Here is a 13,265-nt window from a genome sequence, read left to right on the forward strand (position 1 = left end):
GATTACATGCAAACTTTAATGTTTCATATTGTATGTAATTTTATTACTCGATATTTTTTATAAAGTACATATTATGTTTATGACTGTACTTTTAATGTAGCAGGTGTCGTAATTGAACTTGTATGCTGTAGCAACAAAAAGTACCCTTTACCCTATTATGACACACTAATGACAATTTCTCCCTTTACGTTATGATTTTTTGCTGCCATATTTGTATTTTTTAAGATTATGTAAATAAAAAAATAAAAAACTATTATAAAACAAGACACTATTATTCAAAAAATTATTTGGAACTTAAATTATCACCATCACCAAACTAAGTAAATTTACCAGAATCATTACCATTATCATTACTGGATTACATTACTTAGTTACACACATTGATAGGTACATTACCAGAACATTATCAGAATTAGATCAGAATCAGAATCAGCTTTATTGGCCAAGTATGTAAACACAGAAGGATTTTGTCAAATAGTTCAAGGTTGCTAAATGTGTTTGTCATGTTTAGCTTTTACTTTTGAGTTTTCCCAGTGGTCACTTTTTGACCTGCGTATGTTTTCAGCTGTCAGGCAAATTGTATCTTGTAGTCTTTGAACGATGTGACGGACTGTCACGATTCTGTGTCCAATTCCACTTTTAATTGCATTCCATTGACTTTTGATCATTTGTGTCAGACAAATTATCATCATTGTAGCATTAAAATCTATAGACAAGACAATTCCGCTTTATTTGAACTTGAGTCAATTCGCTCACACGTTATTTGCCCTCAGTTTGCACTAGCCTTGACATTAGAATAGCTGTGCTTTAATTGGCACATTTTTGTTGCCTTTTATTGCATCGAAAGCGGTCTTTATCTTTCAACCGGCACGCGACATGGTCATGTGACTGTTTATCCCATTTAAAGCATGGCTTTGATTTGGGCTTTGGTTTGGCATTGCGCAGCTGCAGGTTTCATTTTGTAGTTCTGGTGCATCGTTTACTGCTTTCAACTATGGATTGCGGCGATGGACTCGAGGGCCCGGTAAGATTGTCCCCCCCACTCCCCCTGTAGGACGGCGTTTGTGCTCGTCGTGTAGTCCGCAGTCCAAACGGTTCCGTTTTGTGTCAGGTGTCAACCACGGTCTCAGTCCAGGCTGGCCCTCAAACATGAAGTAAATCCCGGTCCCCCAAAAATGAGAAAACGTCTCGTTTAGTCTGTAGCATTTCAGTTTTTGTTTTTCTTACGTTTAGCACTGACCAAACATTGAAAAAAGATGACAGTCACCATGAGACTTTTATTTTTATTTTTTTAAATATAGATTATAAGTAAAGCAACACATTTTAATTTTGTAAACCTGTTTTTAAAATGAATTTTCATTCATTCATTTATTATAGTTCTGAAAATAACATTAAAAATAGTCTTATTAAAATAATATTAAAATTTGACATTCACATTTTGCATATTTTTTGCTTTGTGGTGGTAGCCTAAATTTCTGTCCTGCGCTAGCTTCAAGTGAAGTGGAAATAAGCGAGAGATACACTCACCAATGCACTTTCAGATGTTTATTGAACGGGACAAGCAGCCAAACATACAGACACAAAATAAAAACACCTGCAAAGAGCATGGAGCAGAGATTGGTTCACCAGGCTACACCGTCATTAACTCATTCACTGCCATTGACGGCTATTGACGTCAAAAATTCATTTGAACTATTTCTATTAGTTTAACATTTTTTCCACTTTTGTTAACAAAAGTATTAAAACCTAGAAATAATTTTATTATTGTACATTTAGAACAGATATAAAAATTATGATTAATTGTGAGTTAACTATTAAAGTCATGCGATTAATTACAATTAAAGATTTTAATTGCCTGAAGCGATTTATAAAAAGCAAAGACAAGATTAATAAAAATTAGGAGCGTCAAGCGATTAAAATTTTAAATTGTAATTAATTGCATGACTTCACGAGTTAACTCACGATTAATCACAAATTTGATATCTGTTCTAAATGTACAATAAAAAAATTATAGGTTTTCATAGTGGGAAAAAAATGTTAAACTAATAGAAATAGTTCAAATTAATATTTGACATCTATAACCGTCAATGACAGTGAATGAGTTAATGGGCACATCTTAAAGTACATATACTTGAGCTGGGCCTTGAGCACAAAACCTGCCCCTGTTGTACATTTCAATTGTATAGTCGAAAATGTTGGGAGTCACGTGGGCCTAGTAGAGGTCAACAGTGAGTGCAGAAGAATACCAGTGGCCACAGACACGTTGAGTGATTCTACACCAGGTAAAAGCTGTCTCCCGGCTGGAATGGTCACAAGCGTTTGACACAAAGCCAAAAGCTTCTGGGACAATCCATCACCCTCCCCTCCAATCAGCAGCAGCGTGGGCGTGGTCATCCGGAAGTCTGGACCCGGCGTGATGGGAACGCCGGATACCGGCGCCTCGGCCGCCACTGTGCCGACCACCCACCAGCCTTGCGCCGCCTTGACCCGGACCATGTCCTCTAGGTCTTCGTACCCATACACGCCCATCACCTCCATGATGCCAGAGCTGGCCTTGCTGACCACCGGGGTCAAAGGGCAGCTGTGGCGGATGCTGCTTGCCACTCGGTCCACGCCCAGGAAATATGCCGAGCGCAAGATGGCTCCAAGATTCATCGGGTCTTGAATCCCGTCCAGGACGAGCCAGAGGGGTGTGGTCTTTGAACTCTGTTCTGAGTCTTCCGTCAGGTAGCTCAGTGGAGTAGCTTGCAGGCAAACTCCTTGATGGACCCGACCCAAAACCATCCTGTCTAGGTCTTTCTTACTGACCCGCTGGATTGGAACCAGTCGCTGATGGGCCTCCTCACAAACCTTGAGGAGCGCTGACCTTTGTAAGGCCTCGCCGTCTTTCACAAACAGCTTCAGGGCCTTCCGGCGAGCTTGAGTGAGAGCCAAGAGACATGGAGCGACTCCAAAGACAATTTCATGCTGGTCTGAAGACTCCATGGATGGCTTGAGTCTCGCAGTCTTCTTCCGTTCTGACGACAAGTCCTCCTGAGCCAGCTTTTGAAGCTCTGATGATATTCGCCTCTGATTTTGAAATTTATTTGGTGATGCTTTCTGTTCCAGCCGCCTCCCTTCTGAAACTTGAGACTTGTTGGACCTCCTGGAGTTGTACACTCTGTCGTGCTCATGGTAGGCAAAATGAGAGTCCACAGCCTTGGGAAATCTCCACATCCTAATAAATAAGAACCTATGCTTCGAAGCATAACTGAATAAACTCATACTGGGGATCAGAGTAATTGTTACCAGACGTTCAATAAAGTCCTTCAAGCAGCAGAAAGTAAGTCAAATGTCGAAACGTTTTAAATGCTTACTGATATGATTCTTCAAATAACAGTTTACAAGCGCTTCATTACACATTATGACCAAAACACTGACAAAATGATCAGTAGTAACCACGTTCGTCTCTAAGGTCGCAGCATTGAGACTAGGGCAGGATAAAAGCACGTTGCACTACAAAAATAAAAGTGTGCACGGTCAAAATGGTGCTTTATAGTGGTAATTTTGTGGTTAAGATGATACAACTACTTATTTTCCGACATTATGATTGACTACGTTTTCTCACAAAACAACATCAAAGCTACTTTAACTACCTGATATTGAAATAGACTTTATTTTGAAACGTGGAAATAGTTTGACAACATTACTTCTGGTATTGTGACCCATACGGATAGCGTCACTTGTGACGTAGTGGGATGAAATCACTAACCGGAAGTTAAACTGTGGTAACGCGGAAGTATCCGAAAGAAAACAAAAATCGTCGTTTGAGAAGCTCGTTTGAGAGGAAGTCCTAATAAACGTCGTTTGTCGTCTGGATTTTAGTACTGGTTCGACGAGAGCGATCAAGGTGAGCTGAAAGACTGTGTGACGGCTAATCCAAATAGTGGTGGCGGAGGGAATGTGTCAATGAGGTAATTACGGCCATAAAAACACCCCACGTCATGGGCCAAGAAATGAAGAGGCCTTAAGCCACTTAAACTTAGTTGATTACAACGCTAAATTGGGTAACTGTTAAAGTAGGTTCCGTCCCGATCGAATTTGACCCAAACTTTCCGTTGACGACGTGAGTTTTACAATTATTTACACCTTTAAAATGGCAACACCCCTCTGTGGCGTTTGTTCTGAAATATAAACATCCCACTGAGAGCGAGCAATATACTGTAAAAGAGAAAATATTCGGATGTTTCCCCACTTTCCAATCTCTGTTGAGCTAAGGCACACACTTGACATATGAACAAATGCCACAAAAATGTGGATACACAGGTAAGTTATGTGTCTTCCGGCATCCAGTGCAAGAGCATACAATTGTTTTTCCTGTCGTTGTCCTAGATTTTTTTTTCATCCGAGAAGGTTGAAAAACGTGACAAGCTTATTTATTTTTGACAAAGTAAGGCATAAATAACACATCTTAAAATGTACGTCAAGTCACCAGAACAAATACTCACGTACAGATAACTCACCCGCAGCTCTATTGAGGATAAGATGTATAGAAAATGTATGGATTTTACAGTATCCATTTTCCCTCTGTGTGCTTCCAAACAGATGGACTTCCTTTTCGGGAAGAGAAAGACTCCGGAAGAGATGCTAAAACAGAACCAGAGGGCGCTCAACCGGGCCATGAGGGATCTGGACAGAGAGCGGTCGAAACTGGAGCAGCAGGAGAAGAAGATCATCGCTGACATCAAGAAAATGGCCAAACAGGGACAAATGGTGAGTAAAGTCTTCTTGGAAGAAAACAAAGAGATCAAAATCCTGAGTGTGTAATTGAAATGTGTGCAGGACGCAGTCAAGATAATGGCCAAAGACTTGGTCCGCTCGAGACGCTACATAAAGAAGTTCATCATGATGAGGGCCAACATTCAGGCCGTCAGTCTGAAGATTCAGACACTCAAGTCCAACCACAGCATGGCGCAGGCCATGAAGGGCGTGACCAAAGCCATGGCCACCATGAACAGACAGGTTTGAAGTGATAAAGTCACAGATTTGTCAGCATCGTTGTTCTAATCTGATTTATAACTTACTGATGTAAGTTTACGCCACAGTTGTTTGGTAGAAATTTGTAATTGTGGCGTAGTTAAGACCAAAACTAAATTGGCATCAATACATATCTGTGTTCCTCTACAGCTCAAACTACCTCAGATCCAGAAGATCATGATGGACTTTGAACGTCAGAGTGAGATGATGGACATGAAGGAGGAAATGATGAGTGACGCCATCGACGACGTGCTGGGGGATGAAGATGATGAGGATGAGAGGTGAGCCACAATCACACCTCTTTGACACATTCAATATGGCGGCTACGTTGATGTAAAATTCTGCACCAATGTTTATTTCAAGTCTTGAGTGTGATAACCTGGTGTGCTAATTTATTTTGTCTGGTCTTTCTCTTAGCGATGCCATTGTGTCCCAAGTCCTGGATGAGCTGGGTCTTAATCTCAGTGACGAACTCTCAGGTAAGAGCAAAAAAGTGCTATCATTACTTTTTTTTTTCTCCCAGCATGGGCGGGGGTTTTCCCATCTTCATCACTGGGCGGGACTTCCAATGGGGGTTTTCCCCATCTCCATCACCACTATCAAACCATCAATACTGTACAAAACCACAAAATAACAGCATGCAACTGTGCCACATACATAATACAGAGCAGTTGAACTTGGCTTTCTCTGACCAGGCAATCAGAAGATGGAAATGTTCTGATTGGCTAGTTGGCCCTCTGTGGACAATTTCAAATCTGATTGGCTAGTTGGCCCTCTGTGGACAATTTTAAATCTGATTGGTTAAACAGCCACAATGCTCATATCATTTAAGTTACATGAGCCAACACTGCTGATTCCGAAGGCCCTGGGTAGATTAGATTGACATAGCAACACAGGCTGGAATCTGATTGGACAAAAAAAGAAGTACATACACACAATTGTAGTGCAGCCTAATAAAATGAAGTAGACACTTTGAAATAAAATTTATACAATTTGATAGAACAAATTAGTTGTTAGCTTGTAAATGTCCCCTCACCACTACTTTTACTTCCAGGTCTCCCGTCTACTGGTGGAAGCTTGTCGGTGGACAGCAGGAAGAAAGCGGAGCCCCAAGCCACCCTTGCCGACGCAGATGCCGACCTGGAAGCGCGGCTCAATAACCTCCGCAAAGACTGAACGCAAATGCACGCTGACTATACACGTCTTGTTATTTCTTTGAAGCAGCGTCAGCCGTAATGATGGATTGCTTTTTCTTTCTGCGGTGTTGTTGATGTGGGAAATGTTATAGTCCTTTCATGTTTGTCAATGCCAAAAGACAAATCCCCTAACAGTGTGTGTATATACTCACACTTTGTTGCCTTTTGAATTAACACTAATGAACTAATAACCCAAGTTACAGAAGAGCTTTTTTTTTTTTTTAATAGATCAGTGGACAGCTGTTGAATTTGTCGCTGAACATGCTGTATGCATGATCCACTAAAAGGGTGGCTCATTTTACCAAAACATTGAGAAAAAAAATCATCTTGCTGTTGGTCTGATTTAAACAAGGTATTCCACCCACAACATGTTTATACACCTAGACATGGAACGGTGTTCATGTGTTTGTTGAATAATAAACGTTTTTTTCCACATTTAAAGGTGCTTTGGTGCTATTTTAACCGATAAAGGTTCTTGTGGGAAACAAGATCTCAATCCAAACTCATAAAGCATAGAGATGGTCGTTTTATTCCAAAAAGAAAATGCAACTTTCGAGACTTTCAATTTGTCAACATACAATCATTGAATTTTGAATGTACTCAACACGTTCAACATTAAATAATAAAAAAATAACAGCCATGTTTTATGTACATTTGTTTGTGAAAGCTATGTACAGACAAAAAGTTTCCAGACCTAGCCAACATCTATGCACTTGTACAGTATAGCGGTTGAAGCTGTTGCATCGTGAAGGGAAAAAAAAATAAAAATACTGCAAGGGAAGAGCATGGGAACACGTCAGAACTACAAGCTAGGAACTTTTGCTTCTAAAATGGACCCCTGATGTCAGCTAACTGCTCCTGTAGTTGGGAGGTCAATGTATACACATTCACTATTTGTGCGTCAAATGATGTGGACGCTTGCAGCCAAAAGTCATGCTTGCGTCCTTTTTTTTTTTTTTTTTTTGCGCAAGAGCAGAGAAGATCCTCCATCGAGGGGTTAAGCCATGCTACCGTTGTTTTTCGGATGTCTTACAGCTAAATAGAACCCATGCAATTCACATGTAAACTACTCACAAAAAGGGACTTGGGGGTGAAATTCCAGGTGAACGTGATTTTCCCAACGCTAAACTTTTGACTGAACGTGTCCAACTTGTCTTTTTGTGAGTAGTGTAAAAAGCAAAAACAAAAGGAACAGAACACTGGACTTCAAGCCAACATTAGGACCCGTTTAGTGTCCCCCCCCTCCCCCCACCCCTTACAAGAGAAAACAGATTCAGCCCCCCCCCCCCCCCCCCCAACATGCTTTCACTGTGTGAAGACGGCACATTGCTCCACAGCTGGATGACTGAGCGACAGATACACAGCACCACCGTCAGCTTGGGACGTTTCTTTACCAAAGCAGTCGCAAAATTTTTAAGTTGCCAAATGAGATCCGACGCTAAAAAAAAAAAAATTCCTAATGGTGTCAGCTGAGTGCAGTAACAGTGATGTTATAAGAAGGTAGGAACAGCTTCACACTGCACGGCGAGTGATATGTGCGAGACGCCTTTTTCTTCCGCGCGGAAAGCAGCAGTAGTTAAGACACGAACAACTGGTGACTTTACCGCATCCAACTAAATGGGCCGCGTCTCCCGCTCGGCGACATTCACTTGCGGCAGGTCCGGTGAGGAGTATGTTTTTTGGGCACCTCGATGCGACAGCGGCTGCGCTCGTCCAGCCAGGGCAGCTCAAAATTCCTTAAAGAAAAAAATATATATAATCATTGTGACGTTTTCACTTTTAATCTCTAATAATTAGTGACATGACGGATGAAAAACACTGCTAAACATTCAAACTTACTCTTGTGAGAGTTTGGGCAACGGCCGACCAAACGCGACCACTGGCAAGAAGGGCGTGATCATGATCGCTTCAACTAGAAAAAAGAAAACAAAAACATTTAAGCTTCGAGGAAAAAATGCTTTTGACCTTTATGCCCTCCTTGGGCAATTTTGCACTTTTTCTAGTTTAAAAATGTATATTTCGGCTGCGATCATCTTGTGGCATGAAATCTGTTTAAATCCAGCAAGTTAACAATCGATATAACAAATGATGTACCGTCTTCAGTTTCTGGATAAAATGACAAAAGCTCGGGTTCCGTCTCTGGTATGATCTTCTTCCGGTTCATGCGCTGCTGCAGGCGCTGAAACGTGCGTTGTTCTCGGATCCGCTGGATATCCCACCTGTGTGCGAGAATCAAGAGGAGCCGCGTGATGATCACATTTTCATACAGGGGTGTCCAAATATTTTCTTCCCAGGGCCTTGTAGAGAACATTCAAATTCATTAAAAATGCTAAATACCAGCATAGGTAAACTTATGCTAAGCAATTAAAGTTGGATGTTTTTAAAAATATTAGCTCACAGCTTTCTGTTAAAAATGATGTAAAAATTTGCTATTTTTCAGCATTTCGGGGCGGCCCTGTAACCTTCTCGATAAGATTCACATCTTTACATTTAGAACCAAAATAAAAGTGATCTGTTGGAGTAATTGACAATCGCTCTTAAAAAAAAATGTTTAATTTCTTTCCTAACCTGTTGTTTGTGGAAAAAATTAACCTGTTATCCTCGTCGTTTAGAACCCTAAATTGGCACAAGATGGCGCCAAAAGCTAGCTCAGAGACATACAGACTTAGCCTGCAACTTTGGCTTAAGTCTCGTCAACCACCCAATCAGTCGCATTTCTGAGGCGGGGCAAACCTGAGCTAACAGATAGTGGAATGAACCAATGAGCGAAGAGCGGACGTGACGACACAAAGGTGACCCATTGAAGTCTTTTTTTTTTTTTTTTTTGCGAAGAGTAAAAATCCAACATGGCTACTAGCCGAAGAGAGACAGTAGTGAATGGCTTACGTCGTGGGAAAAACTTGGGAGCCAAGAGTGACGTTTCTCACGAAGATGACGTCACGCAAATAAGACGAATTTGATTGGCCGGCCTGTTTTTGGCCGCTGCTGAATCGCTGTCTATGGACGCCTGTCCAGACCCACTTTCGTGTGGGTGTGGCTTGCCAGGCTAATACAGGCCAGCACATTTAAAAAATAATAAAATAAATAAAAATATCTGCAGGCTATTTCTTTTTAAAGGGGAGTTTGAAATAAATAAACAAAAAAAAAACCACATTTCTTCCCCACATTTCAAAAAAAAAAAAAAAAAAAAAAGGCAGTTCTGTAAATAAATTAAAAATTAAAAAACATGAAACTGATACACCGACCACCTGTTCTATCCGCTTGTTGTGGCTTAGCACCCTAAATTGGCACAAGATGGCGCCAAAGCCCAGATCAGAGGCACACAGACCAGCATATAACAAAACAACAAAACATTGCAACATTTAAAAAGATTATAACAATAACGATAATAGAATAATAAATAAAAATTGCAAGCCCTTTCTTTTTAAAGAAAGAGTTTGGAACAAAAAAACACTCCCACATTTGAAGAAAAAAAAATTATATATATATATATTACCCACTTAAATTCTTAATTGCAAATATATATATAAAAAAAATTATATATATATATATATATATATATATATATATATATATATATATATTATATATATTATATATATATATATATATATATATATATATATTATATATATATATATATATATATATATATATATATATATATATATATTATATATATATATATATTACCCACTTAAATTCTTAATTGCAAATATATATATATATTTTTTTTAATATATATATATATATTTTTTTTAATATATATATATATATATATATATATATATATATTACCCACTTAAATTCTTAATTGCAAATATATATATATATATAAAAAAAATTATATATATATAACATCAAGCTGATAAACAGACTTCATTCCCCCCCAAATAAAACAAAACAAAACAAAACTATGTGTTCACCTCTTCCTCCTTTTTTCATCCAGTTCCAGCTTGGCATGGCGCTTGAGGAACACGCCGTCGTCCAGCGGCTGGACGCACAAAACACACCGACTCAGCTTGTTACTTTCCCCGATTCGCGTTCAAATCTTGGCGATGTTCTCACCTCTTGCGCGTCAAAGCTTAAATCCTCACCCAACGGCTCGATGGCATTTTCTCGCCACGACGGAACAGAGAGGCGGCACGAAGACGGGAAAAGGAAGTTAATCGTGGATTGAGTGTTGGGTGCATCTGAAGGACAAAAGTGGTGTTAGGTTAGGCTTACAAACAAGCACATCATCAACCACATGAGGAGTGAACTCACTGGCCACCTCCTCCTCTTCCTCCTCCTCCTTCTTGAGGGAAGTCTCGCGCAGAGGCGACACAGGAGGTTGGTTCCAGCAGCACAGGTACATCTCCGTGGTGGACAGGAATGGAAGGTCGTCCATCTGGCAACTCAGTTCCGCCGCCTCCTCTTTGCATGGCAGCCTGATGGGGGCGCTCTTTTCTGGCGTCTCCTTGCTGCGCAGCTCTCGCTGAGACGGAGACGCCGGTTGACTCTCAAGCTTGTGAGGACTCAACTTGGCGCTTTTGCCGCGAGACTTCTGGAGTTTGGACTCCCCGAAGCAGGATTTTCTGTAGGCACACGTGATATTCAAAATCAGAAGCAGTGAATGCTGACTATTATGGAAAATACAAAATGTTAAAACTTATGGGAATTCTCAATACAATAAAATCTAATATAAGTTTTTTTCAAATTCTCATATTCTCCATTTCACCCCATTTGATGGCAATTCAGCTCAGCGTCAGCTTATAAGCATTCAAACCAATTTCTACTGAAACTGCATTCTCTAGTTTACTTCATCTTTACCTCTTTTGACTTTTGCTGCCTCGACATAAGGGCAGCAGGGCAGATGGATTGGGCTGCGGGCTCTCCTCCACTTCTAGGTCCCACATGTCCTCCTTGTCGGGGGTCCAAGGCTCCAGTGGTTGGAAGAGGCGCTTGTCGCGTGGCGGGTCCTTTTTGGTTAGCTGCAGGCGACGCTCCATACGCTCGATACGCGCCAGAAGCTGCACAGGTGGAGGGAAAATGTCATTGCGGGAGTATCACTGGTTAGCAGCAGTGATGTATAAATTTAAGAAAGCTATGTTTTGAAATCAATTAATAATTGAGTTTATTCAGCGTGATTTCAAGATAATAAAAAAAAAAATCCATATTTTTTTCCATAATCACCCAGTCCTATGTAAGAAGCCATTACCAGTCAAGTAGAATTCTAAAAGAAAGTTAAAGGAACATGTCAATAAAACAATTAGTCTACATTTATTTGCCATACCGTCTCCTTGTCTGCTTTGAGATCATCAATCTCCTTGTCCTTGGACTGCAGCTGCTGCTGTTGTTGCTCGATGAGGTCCAGCTGCAGCAGCAGGATCTGCCGCAAACAGTTGGCCTGCGTGTGAGGATTTGCTGGACTCTTCCGGAGGTTCTTCCACTTGCCCTCGGATGACACTTCGATGGACGCGGCTCCGAGGACGCCGTCGGCATCCTTGGGCGTGTTGTTGTTCGGAGTCATCTGAGGGTTTTCCATGTTGTCCACGGAGAGGGGTTTGCCTTTCACCGGGGTTCCCTCACCCCCCATTGAGCCGACAGGGGTCAGAACCCCCACGGCGGCGGCGGCCCGGTCTGCTTCGACGGCTTCCGAGATGTCGCCGCTCATGTAAGTCTGCTCCGAGCGCTTGGACCTGCTCGGGATCTTGTCGGCCCACCGGAAGTCGCCTGGAGCATCCGAGGGCGAGTCACGTGACTCCCTCCTGAGGCTCACGGGAAGCAAAGAGAATGCCCCGCCTATGGCGTTAGCAGTTGGCTTGGATCCCAGATGCGGGCCCAGAGAGGCTCTCATGCTCATGGCGACTGTTCATGGTGCGACTGTGGCTGGCTGTCCCCTGTAGAGTGCACACAAACCAGATTTATTCTTCTTAAGTTTAAAATTTGGAGGTAGCCGATACCTCTATCTGATTTTGTACCATCTCTGGCAGTGAAAGTGCTGACATCAAGAGTTTCAAACAAGTGAAGAATTGCCTTTTGAAAGCAAGCAGGTCTGATTCAGATTTTTCTGAAAAAAAGAGGGAACGTACCCTCTGATATTCACTCATAAACTGCTGAAGTGAGCGGAGTAGTTTAATTTAGCCAGGCCATAGCCTTATCTAAAAATAATAATAATTAAACAGCTATTACACAATTTTTTAGCATTGATAAGCAATTGCAAACTATGCTATCTCCTCGTCCATAAGCATTACATCTTGTGGTTTTATCTTTTCAGAGAAATATAATAAAATAAGCGAGTATTTTTTTAGGGAAGGAAAACGTCTAAGAAAATAACTTAGATTAGAATACCGCACAAAGTCTTTCCTTGAGCCAGGCATAATACGCACCTGTGCGAATGATCAGATTTTTACCATTCATGCCTCGATTTGAGTCAGGAAAAACCCTACCACATATAAAGACACGCTTTTGTTTGTGACACTCACGGCCGTGTCGTGTCTGAACAAATACGCTCGCCTTCATATTGTTACTTTACGTCAAGTCTGCGTTACCCTTCCTTTTTCATACGAGTCACACGCCGGGGTTTGAAATTCCAAGCAAATATACACAAGCGCGCACACGCCACACAAACACGAAAGGACTACAGTACTTCGGCGACGACCAACTCACGTTTGCATTGATTTAGCCGGAGTGTGGCGAGACTTTCAAGGACCCGGGAGTGGCAGTGGAGCTCAGCAACCTCCATTTTAGCTCCTCCATTTTAGCTCGCCGTCAAAAAACAATAACAGCTACCTAGCGCCAGTGGCTAGCCTGTTAGCTTAGCCACACAAGCAAAAACGCGCGTCCAAAACGACGCCGCCATACCTATCGCTTCTTAATGCTCATACCCCTCACAGACATGTCTTTAAGAACCTACCGTGTGCAATTTTGAGCTTACCCGGGCTATAAGTGAAGTCCACGAACAATACTCGTCATGTTCCCTCCTCAAGTCTAGTTTTAAAGCGCTCTCTACTGCGCATGCGCGATGTGTTGGCTGGCCATGTCTTGCTTTGAGGTTTCCATGAGGACACA

At 41.5% G+C, this 13,265-nt stretch overlaps 3 protein-coding genes across 5 annotated transcripts; 1 reads left to right on the forward strand and 2 right to left on the reverse strand.

Annotated features, from left to right (window-relative positions):
• The first annotated feature begins 858 nt into the window (after positions 1–858).
• Positions 859–6,653, forward strand: chmp2a (charged multivesicular body protein 2A). 2 transcript variants are annotated; one of them, XM_077551010.1, is made up of 6 exons: positions 859–1,024; positions 4,585–4,752; positions 4,822–5,001; positions 5,167–5,297; positions 5,434–5,495; positions 6,071–6,653. In XM_077551010.1, the coding sequence occupies exons 1-6, from the start codon at positions 995–997 to the stop codon at positions 6,190–6,192; spliced, it is 693 nt and encodes a 230-aa protein (XP_077407136.1). In that variant the 5' UTR covers positions 859–994; the 3' UTR covers positions 6,193–6,653. The 2 variants fall into 2 exon arrangements, with proteins under 2 accessions (XP_077407136.1, XP_077407137.1); XM_077551011.1 differs by lacking the exon at positions 859–1,024 and adding an exon at positions 3,448–3,889.
• On the reverse strand, positions 1,531–3,455 carry mrm1 (mitochondrial rRNA methyltransferase 1 homolog (S. cerevisiae)). The gene has a single exon (XM_077551009.1). The coding sequence runs from the start codon at positions 3,262–3,264 to the stop codon at positions 2,203–2,205; it is 1,062 nt and encodes a 353-aa protein (XP_077407135.1). The 5' UTR covers positions 3,265–3,455; the 3' UTR covers positions 1,531–2,202.
• Positions 6,654–7,508: 855 nt separating the features above from the next.
• On the reverse strand, positions 7,509–13,251 carry msl1b (MSL complex subunit 1b). 2 transcript variants are annotated; one of them, XM_077550713.1, is made up of 9 exons: positions 13,132–13,251; positions 11,488–12,094; positions 11,025–11,224; positions 10,479–10,789; positions 10,281–10,405; positions 10,139–10,206; positions 8,307–8,431; positions 8,052–8,124; positions 7,509–7,948 (listed from the first exon to the last, which is right to left on the reverse strand). In XM_077550713.1, exons 2-9 carry the CDS (start codon positions 12,055–12,057, stop codon positions 7,858–7,860), a joined length of 1,563 nt encoding a protein of 520 aa, XP_077406839.1. In that variant the 5' UTR covers positions 12,058–12,094; positions 13,132–13,251; the 3' UTR covers positions 7,509–7,857. The 2 variants fall into 2 exon arrangements, with proteins under 2 accessions (XP_077406839.1, XP_077406840.1); XM_077550714.1 differs by lacking the exon at positions 13,132–13,251 and adding an exon at positions 12,864–13,114.
• Between the last annotated feature and the right edge of the window lie 14 nt (positions 13,252–13,265).

The sequence above is a fragment of the Vanacampus margaritifer genome, chromosome 18 (assembly GCF_051991255.1).
Source record: "Vanacampus margaritifer isolate UIUO_Vmar chromosome 18, RoL_Vmar_1.0, whole genome shotgun sequence".
Classification (NCBI taxonomy): Eukaryota; Metazoa; Chordata; class Actinopteri; order Syngnathiformes; family Syngnathidae; genus Vanacampus; species Vanacampus margaritifer.

Coding starts and splice junctions, on each gene's coding strand:
- chmp2a (XM_077551010.1), top strand. CDS start 995: ATGGATTGCGGCGATGGACTCGAGGGCCCG. Junction 4,753..4,821: donor TGGCCAAACAGGGACAAATG/GTGAGTAAAGTC, acceptor AAATGTGTGCAG/GACGCAGTCAAGATAATGGC. Junction 5,298..5,433: donor GAAGATGATGAGGATGAGAG/GTGAGCCACAAT, acceptor TCTTTCTCTTAG/CGATGCCATTGTGTCCCAAG.
- mrm1 (XM_077551009.1), bottom strand. CDS start 3,264: ATGAGTTTATTCAGTTATGCTTCGAAGCATAGGTTCTTATTTATTAGG.
- msl1b (XM_077550713.1), bottom strand. CDS start 12,057: ATGAGCATGAGAGCCTCTCTGGGCCCGCATCTGGGATCCAAGCCAACT. Junction 11,225..11,487: donor TCAAAGCAGACAAGGAGACG/GTATGGCAAATA, acceptor CCACCTGTGCAG/CTTCTGGCGCGTATCGAGCG. Junction 8,432..10,138: donor GATGAAAAAAGGAGGAAGAG/GTGAACACATAG, acceptor TCTCGCACACAG/GTGGGATATCCAGCGGATCC.